This window comes from Eublepharis macularius, chromosome 1, assembly GCF_028583425.1.
Source record: "Eublepharis macularius isolate TG4126 chromosome 1, MPM_Emac_v1.0, whole genome shotgun sequence".
Lineage (NCBI taxonomy): Eukaryota > Metazoa > Chordata > Lepidosauria > Squamata > Eublepharidae > Eublepharis > Eublepharis macularius.
In genome coordinates this window covers 131,644,595-131,654,360 of record NC_072790.1, presented here as the reverse complement: position 1 = coordinate 131,654,360, position 9,766 = coordinate 131,644,595, and the positions used below count along the sequence as shown (strand labels likewise).

Here is a 9,766-nt window from a genome sequence, read left to right as displayed (position 1 = left end):
CTCCATACTATATAGGGCAGTCCCAGTGGCTATATTTCAGATATATTTCTTCTGGCTCCCTTTTAGTTCGCTAGAGAATGAGTGTAATGTTTCCGTGACCATGTTGTTTGGCTTCTGAAGTATAGCTAGGGAATTTGCCACAGAGGCAAATCATTCTGAAGGGTCTTGCAGGCACTTGCCTTTGGTTGGGGAAGGGAGAGGAAAATCAGTTTCCTGAACTGCAAACAGTGTGTCCACTGAGCGGCACTGGCTTGTGGCTGCTATACAGCAGGGGGCCCTGTCACGGCAGTGGTGTGGTTTTCAGCTTCCAGAAGTTCCAACTGAAAGGAAAGAAATACAATGAGACATGAGCTAATTCCCTCAGCCAGTTGTCTTCAAACCATCTTGGTGAATATGGCCAGCATTCGCTGCCCCTTCCTCAGACAACAAAGTAGAACGAAGCAGTTGTGAATACCAACTTGCATTACATTCTGAGCTGACAAAGGCTGAGGATACTGGCCAGTTCCAACATAAACACGGATGCTTCATCACTGTGGAAAATGATCAGCATCTGGTGTGACTGACGTAATTTCTTAAATTCTGGTTTACCATCATGAATATCAATCTGAAGGATGGCTTGTTGGGAGACCTCAGTTTAAACCCCATGAACCCAAGAGGGTTCATGCAGAAAGCCTTATTTAATCCTTTGAAACAACACACTACAGGGCTCTTTGTGATATTAAATGAACTAAAATTGCATGGCAATTTGCTCAGTTAAATTGACATATAAATGTTAAGCAGCAGTAGCAGAAGAAGGAACTAACTGAGCTGAGTTCACTCCCGCATCCCAGGTTCCAGGAATACGTGAGCTGCCTTTTATATCTGATTTGAAAGCACCACTAGATCATTTATTGCCATCTGTGATATGCCAGGTCCCCTACCCTCCCTGCAGGAGGATTGGGGACCTGGGGCTTACCTTTCTGGTGTCTCTGGGTCTCTCTCGCATGTGCGCTCTCTCATGCCTACATGATGATGTGACTTCCAGGAACCAATGTCATTGCACAGGCAAGGGAGAGCATGCACATTTCTCAGCAGACTGATTTGGGCCCCAAAGGGGCCCAATTTGGAGCCAAAATTGGACCACTGAGAAGCGTGGGAGCGCTCTCAGGGGCGGTGTGATGATGTCACTCCCAGTGCAGCAATTGTACGTAGAATACCACTTTAAAAAGTCAGATAGAAATATAATAAATCATCTGCTTCCCTTCTCTAGGGTTCATCTCACCACTGTACTTATACTGTACTTGAGATATTTACTACAGTCTCAGAAACAAATAGTAACTACAATAATAGGATTATCTACCCAAAAGATTGAGCGGGACAGATCCTCTTCATATAAATCAGCATACTTCCCCTGGGTTGAACAAAGCTTCAGTGGTTTATACCGATGATTTAGACCTATACATTCATATAATATATGAAAAAGAGATATATTCAAGGCTTTTTTTCTGAGGAAAGAGGTGGTGGAACTCTTAAGAGGGAAATGACAGAGAAACACCCAGAAGAAATGTGTTGCTGCTTTCAAATGCCCCACTGCTTTTTTCAACTGAGGGGGAGGAGGGGGGGGTCCGTCTTCCCTCTCCCCTCAGCTGAAAAAGCTGCTGGCATTTTAAAACAGCTTTTTTCAGCTGATGTGAGGGGAAGCTCTCTCCTGTCAGTTGTAAAAAAGCTGCCAGCTTTGAAAGCAGTAACTACTACTTTTAAATGTCCCTCTGCTTTTTTCAGCTGAGGAGAGGAGGAGGAGGGGGTTCCTCTTCCTCCTCCACTCACCTGAAAAAAGCAAGCAGGCGTTTGAAAGCAATGTTGCTGCTTTCAAGGCCTACAGCTTTTTTCAGCTGAAAAGTGGCAGGCTTTGAAAGCAACACTTGTCTTGCCACTTGCAAGCGGCAAGAAAGCTGTTGCCCTTTGCCCGAGGCTAAAGAGCTGGATGCCTTGGGCTGTATACGGAAGGAAACAGGATCGGGGTGGGGCTGGACATGTGATTACTTTCAAGCAGTGCCAGAACACCCTGGAAATATTAATAAGCTAGAAATACACTGTATATCAAGCACAGATGAGTTTTTGGTCAGGCCTCCATGGACTCTGTTGATAAAGAAGGAAATTTATTCTCCAATCATTTTTAAAGCCATTGAAAGCTAATATTTGGAAGGTAGCTGTGTTTAATATGTTGTATGTGCTGTGATATCACTTATAGTGGGATTCCAGGAGTTTTGTGAATGATGACAATTTTAAATATGGTCTTATTTAAAATACTTTTAAGAATGTGTTTTTAAGGTTGAAAAGCTTGAAAAACCAAACACATCCACTGGTAATATCAGATACTTCCTCCTCTCTTCATCTCCTAGAAAACCATCACTCACCCGCAGCATTTTGAAAACTGGCCATATTAATTTAGCAAGCTGCAAAGAATGACCTGAGATTCTATCCCCATATATATTTATTTTGATATGGCTTTGTTGGCAGGAATATCCTAAAATAAAGCTGTGATATAGAATTATTGAACTGCTTTCTCAAATCCCTCAGCATTCAATGTAACTTTAGAGAGATTTAGAATACTTTAAAAATATGTCTTTTTAAAATATAATCACTTGAGGCAAGCACTTCCTTGATTGATACCTGAGATGCACATTTGGATCTACAGTCACTGTGCTTTGATAAAAGATATTTCTGAAGCTCTTAATAGTTACAGATGATCCATGGATCTCTCCTAGATCCAGATGACTCAACTGCTCTGTGGCTTGCATGTCCTCCAGTGAGCATTTTGCTGCAAACAAGCTTATCTTCAGCTTTGATAAATTTATCTAAATGTACTATTTCAATGTTACTGTAAAACAGAGATTACTTTAGAAAAGAGCAAGAGTCCAGTATCACCAATAAGACTATCAAAATTTGTGGTAGGTATAAGCTTCGTGAGTCACAGCTCACTTCTACAGATACCTTCAGAGATTACTTTGAATTTCATTCTAGAATGAAAAAGGACCAGTTCCAGACAGTCTTCTAAAAGGCAGCTTCTTATTTTCTTATTAACGTTTCTTGGTTTCCATAATGAAAAAGCAGTATAGTATTTATCTTTTCTTCACAAGATAAAAAAATAACTCTCAATTGGTCATTTCTTCCCTCTGTGAAATTGTTAGAAAGCTAAAGAAAATGAAGTGGTACTAATGGTCTATTCCATTTGGGAGTCAATAAATATCCACAGTAGGTTGCTTGTCTACTAATAAAATCAAGAAGATTTAGTTTTTGTTAGAAACAAATGACAGAAGCAGTTAACAGAATTCTTTATGAGCATGCCTGGAGTTCTCATGTAATTTAGGTCTAAAAATTTGATGCTGATTGGGGAGCCATCTGGGCAAAGTACTTTTTGAAGTCAAAATGGGGGGAAACATGGAATGTCTCCATAAACAGCTTGAACTTGTGATTTGCAGGATCCATCCCATAGATATTAAGCTTCCTATAGCTGAAGATTCTTGTATTGGTTTTCAAGGGAAGCAGATGATTTATTACATTTGTATCTGACTTTTTCAAAGGTATACTACCTACAATTGTTGTACTTGGATTTTAAACTGCATTAAATACAATGTTGAATGGCAATACATGTGGCTAATTTAAAGAGATGGTCATAGAGACTAGAGCTGGTTGTATGTCTTCAGGTTAATGTTTCTGCTAATTATGGATAATCCAGCTATTTTTATATCATCAGTGGGGTAATATTAATCATGTCACATCACTGGAATAATCAAAATATAGAGTAGGAATACACATCATTAATTCCTAACTGCTACTATAGTTTCTTATCATATGTAGCATTTTCAGTTTTTCAGTTTTCAGCATGAGTATGACAAACAGAATAATACTATATTTTATATTTCTACAAAACCCCTTTCCGTTTTTGATTATTTTTACTATTTTAGAGCAGATGTGATGTTGCTCTTTGCTGTCTTCAGAAGCCATTTTTTTTAAAAAAAAAAACCATATTGGGCAAGACTTACTGAGGTTTGTTCAGACACACAATTTCACCTTCACACACACACACACACACACACACATATATACACACACAGTGAGCATAATGGAGAAAATGTATATTCAACCCAAACAAGTTTCACCACAAAAACACTCTCCATTGTGAGTTTGCATGAATAATGTAAACTGGGATAGGCACCTCAGCATAAATTCACGCCTTGGTTACATTATCATGGATACACTGAAGACACTAGTAAGAAAATGGATCGTGAAAGCCTGCTCATAAAGTACAGAGCATGGTGATGCAGACATGCTGACGTGTCAAACAGGGGGCTAGTAGTGACCAGGAGAATTTAAGACCCTACAGAGCTGATCATGAGGCTGGCTGTTGGCCAGAGCTGATAGTCCATGTTTATATATTCCACGGCACTGATTTGGTATGTCAACATATACTGTTTTAGAAAGCTGAGCACTAGCAAACATTCTATGAAAAAACCAGGAAGGTATCGCCTTCTTTATCTACAGAATCATCCTTACATTTATATACACCTGCAGGGCCTGATAATGCAAGGTGGTACATCTGGCAGCTCCCAGGTTTCCCAGAACCTGATGGGAACTGAAGGTATCTAACAAGCCTATATTAGTTTCTCGGTATATAACACCACAGCTAAGAAAGGTTAAATCAAAAAGCACTGCAAATATCTCAGAAGCTATACATTAGTAAAGACTGTAATTTCAGAATTCATGTCATCTCCAGGAGGAATTCCTGAATCCAGAGATGACATCTCCACTGCTAGTCATACCTGATGGTTAGTCCTATCCACTGTGTTGGCAGTGGAGGCATGTTCATGAGTGTTTTGTCGGATTCGGGTGGAGTTTTGTAGCTCGATGGTTGAAGTTGTTGGGATGCAGAATTCTCTGAAACATCTTTTAAAGTTCTCATCTAGAAATGCATAAAGCACGGGATTAAGGCAGCTATTTGTGTACCCTAAGGCAATGCAAAAGTGCCAGGAGACAGTCAGGAAAGTAGTTTCTGGTATACGGATCAAGGCTTTAATGATAACATAGATATGAATGGGAGTCCAGCAGACTATAAAAACAGCCACTACCACAAGGACCATTCTGGTGATTCTTCTTAGGTTTCTGTCCTTCTCCTTGGATCCAGAGAGCATTCGGACACTCTTCAGGCGTAAAATCATGAGTCCGTAGCATACGGTGATGATGAGAACTGGCATGACAAAGGCAAAAATGAAAACACAGATTTTCAGCAGGTTATCCCAATACCATGCTGGGTGAGAGAATGTAAGGGTGCAATCAATAGATCCTGTGAAAACAAAAACAGTGATTTTTAGTGAATAACTGCATTTTCTCAACTGTCTCTTCACCCTTCATCACACAAAAGTTCATAGTTCTATTATAATTTGAAAAAAGATGTTTTTTTCCCATTGGCTGTTGTTTTATGATAATGTTTTGTACATTGGTTGTTGTTTTATCTCAATGTTTATATTTTGATTTATGTCCATTTTAATGATTTATGTCAGTTTTAGATCTGTTTGTTTTTATTAACATTATTAATAGAAACTTTTCTTGTAATCAGTGTGTCCTGGTCGACAAGAATATTAAATGGACATCAAATACTAAATCAAATTTCAGTTTTCGGGGTGGTCTGGAATTGCTTGAACCATTTGGAGGTACATATTATCCCATGTTTCTAGGTCATCGCTTGCAAATGTCAAAGTATTCCAGTGAGAAACCACTGAAAAGAATGCAATTGAGGTTCCAGTTTTGAAAAAGGCATAGGAAAGTCAATTTTTCAGATTTTTCTAACAATTGGGTTGCCTTGGATTACATAGGGACCACATTTGAAGATTCTAACTCATTGGAAAGTATCTTAGTAATTCAGGTACCCAGGAGGGTAATGCCCAAGTGTCTCTGTCTGTCTTATGTACTGAAGTAGATGGAGAGTTGAATTTGTACTTACCATTGTTTTCTTTTGTGGTTGCCATAATCATAACTGGGATACCAATGGCTGAAGAAACAATCCAGTTGCAGACATTTACAATTTTGGCATTTCTGGGGGTGCGGAAATCGAGAGCCTTGACTGGGTGGCAAACTGCTATATAGCGGTCCACACTCATTGTGCAAAGAGTGAAAATGCTTGTGAACATATTGTAGTAGTCTATGGATATAACAATCTTACAAATGGTGGTGCCAAATGGCCATGTTCCCAAGAGATAATTCACACTTTGGAATGGCAGTGTACTTGTTGCTAAGGCATCTGCCAGGGCAAGGTTGAAGATATAGATGTTGGTTGCAGTCTTCATTTTGGTGTATCTAAAAAAGGCAGCAACGTAGAAAAAAGAGAAATATGAAAACATATACCAGAATCAAATGAAAACCAGTAAAGCCTCAGCAACAGGAAATCTTCATGAGTAACAGGGTTGGATCCCAGGCAAGGTCTTCATTGACAGCAGAGTTTTCCATTAGGTGAACAGGACACTTCTACCTCCCCACTCCCATAACAACCCAAAATGTTCTTCTCTTGGTCGTGGTGGGGACAGGGGATGCCCCTCCTCCTGAACAGCATGCCCCTCCTCTGTGTGTTAGTAATTGGCAAAAATTAGTGTCACTGTCATCTCTTCTATCAGTAGAAATTTCAGCTGGATCCAATACAGATTTTTTTTTACCTGGTACCAACAACATTGTTCACACTTACCAAATGCACAAAAGTAACATGTCAAAGAGGACAAGGAAGTTGGAACTATTTGTGTCAAGTAAATGATGCATATTAATGGAAGTTTTTAGTATTATTCTACTTTACCAGAGTGTCACCCTGTCCTGCCCTTGTGTGAAACAATACACAGGTAGCCTACACAAAGATTTTCTTTGAAGTCGTAGATAAGACATGCAATGGAACACTGAATCTGATCTTGCTATCCCTGGTATAGCCTCCAATCCCTTACATAGATACAACCTTGAGCCCAAGATTTAATGTTTGCTATACTTAGGATGCTCCTTTAAACTTCTTATTGTGCTAGTGGTATTTAGAACCAGGCTGCCTGTCCCACTGGATAAAGCTTATTTGTCTTCCATCCAAGTACTTTGGTTTAACTGCAACAAATCAATGTTTAATCCAAGCAACATGCCCTTGAATTAAACTAAGGTGGCAAACAAACACGGAGCAATGCCCAGAAGGACCTAAAAGAAGGAACTTTGATGTCTTTCTTTTTATTTTTAAGGTAATTGGCTTTTATCTCCCTTGACAGGGCATATTGAAAAACAGCTCACGGCAAAATAAAAAAGGAGTCTAATGCCATCGTAGGCCATTTCCACTAGGGTTGCCAACCTCCAGGTGTGATCTGGTGGTCTCCTGGAATTAGAACTTATCTCCAGGTTATTTCCTCTGGAGGAAATTGCTGCTTTGAAGGGTGGACTGTATGGCATTATAACCCACTGAGGTCGCTCCCCTCCCCAAACCTCCACCCTCCCCAGGAACTTCTCAGCTCAAGTTGGCCCCCTAATTTCCACACAGGTTATTTGCCCCAAGTTCAATGATGTTTGAAAGGTACTCCCCTCCCCCTGCTTTCCCACAGCATTGTGGTTCAGATTGGCTGATTGTTTTGTGGGTGAGAAAGTTCTAGGACTCCCACTTACCTGCCTGTTTGGGGAATTACACACACTTGCCCAATTTTCCACCACGAAGAAGTCAGGAGTAGGAGAAAAACCTGCTTCCCCACAGTTATACTCTAGGAATTTCCTATATATTGAGGCAGCCTAGAGTATCACCTGGAAGTGACATCACATCCTCCCCCAATTCTTCCCTACCCAGGCACCACCACCGAAACTCCCCAGCATTTGTTGGGACACTATTGGAAATACTACAAAACGGGTCATTTTGTAGAAAAAGACCTGCAGGAACTCATTAGCATAACTCATTAGCATATGCCACACCCCTTGCCATCACTGGAAGTGTGTCATTCGCATAATTGATTTGATCTGGCCTGAAATGGCTGGGATCCGGCTACTGCCAGACGGGGGAGTGTTCCCCCACCTGGCAGTGGCCTGTTCAGGGCTGTTTTGGCCCCAATCTAGGCCAAAAAGGGCCCAAAATGGGTCAAAATGGCCATTTTGGGCACGTTTGGGCCCAGATCTGGTCGGTGCCGGGTGAGGGAAGCCTCTCCCACCTGCACTGACCCGTTCCCGGCCGTTTCGAAATGGCCTAAAATGGCTGAAAGTCGGATGGGTGGGGCCACCTGACACGTGACCTGTTGGGGGAACTGCCAGAACTGCGTTCCTGTGCATTCACCCTTCAAATGAGCCCTGCTAGAAAATAAAGATTTTCCTGGTCTTGCCCACACAACAACCATTTTCTCCACCTGACACTGAGAGGCTTTTTTTAAAAATCAGCAACTGAGGACCATTATATCAATATAATGTTAAAACTATATGTGTAACAAGTACGCTGAATTCCCAGCTTTCATTGCCTAAAACAGCATCTCTCTCCCTCCCCTCCTGCTAAAGAACATCGTACGCTCTTTATGCCCGTATTAGGAAAAGGCAGAGAGAAAATGAACAAAACAGTTCTGTTTAAAGGAAGAATTTGTTTCATTTTTACATTAATTATAATTGCAACCCCAGTGTTGTTATTATTATAATTAATATCAAAGTCTAATTTTCAATATGTGGCTGTATCCATTCATGCAGCTAAGAATAGTTTTAATATAATTTCTAAATCAGTATTTCCCCACATTATGTTTTAATTCTGGTTTACAAATACTGCACAGGCTGCCACTATCATTCTGACCTACTCAGACACAATGCCTTGAAAAAACAAAACTGATTGTGAAGCAAAAGATATGTTTTGGAAGAAGTGACTCTTGAATTTAGAACAGATAGTGCTGGAAAAAGATAGTAAACAGGCAGTAATTATCCTTAGGAGCAACGGCCCTGAAACGGCATAAAAATTTTTCAGGGTTTTTTTTCACCTTGTACATTTTCAACAAGCTCTTGAAACTCTTAGTCTGTAAAAAGATTTCATTATATAGAGTACTTATGGGTTATATAGAGTACTTATGAAGGATTTCACTTAATGGGCCATGCAACATTTGGACTTCAGCGCTTGAAACTCCACTAGATGCCAGTGGGGGTAGCACAGCAGTTAGTTCATGTGTCTGCCCTATTCATTTATAAAATGGCTGCCCCTCATTTGGCCTTTGGTGTTCACCCATTTAAAGGATATTTGTGGCCGTGCTCAGTTTCCATGTTTTCAGGCTCTTTGAAAGTTTCTGCTCTTTAAAGGCCTCAGTGGCTTGACTGGATGAACTGCTTCTATCCTTCAGAACCAGGCTGAGATTTGAACTCAGATCACCCTGTAGTGACATCCTGCACTCATAAGAGCCCTTTCTCAACTGCTTACCCAGAGATTATGAAATCCCCTCCCGCCCCATTAAGTGCAGTTGGCCTTTGGTCTTCTGGTGCAATTTTAAACTTGTGTTTTCATAAAGACCTTTGAAATTATTGGATCTTTTGCTTGCAGTGAGCATTGTTTGGTTTTAAAAACAATTTTGCTCCCTTTTAATGGATTGTTTTAGATTGCTGCTGTGTGCTTTTTAAAACTCAGTTTTATTGTATTTTGCTGGCTTTTTAATAATTCTGGAATATTGATTCGATTACGGTTATAAAGCACCTTGGGTACTCTGAGCAGTAGAAAGTGCTCAGAGTACCCAATGATCTAAATAAATATATTGTTACACCCACAACGCTTCCC

The 9,766-nt window shown here is 40.3% G+C and overlaps 1 protein-coding gene across 1 annotated transcript in view; it reads right to left on the bottom strand.

Moving 5' to 3' along the window:
- Positions 1-280: 280 nt before the first annotated feature.
- OPRM1 (opioid receptor mu 1) overlaps positions 281-9,766 on the bottom strand; it is a 33,362-nt gene continuing 23,876 nt past the window's right edge. Inside the window, 4 exon segments of the mRNA XM_054976585.1 lie at positions 281-298; positions 300-320; positions 4,803-5,323; positions 5,981-6,333. Coding sequence (XP_054832560.1) covers positions 281-298; positions 300-320; positions 4,803-5,323; positions 5,981-6,333 — 913 coding nt within the window.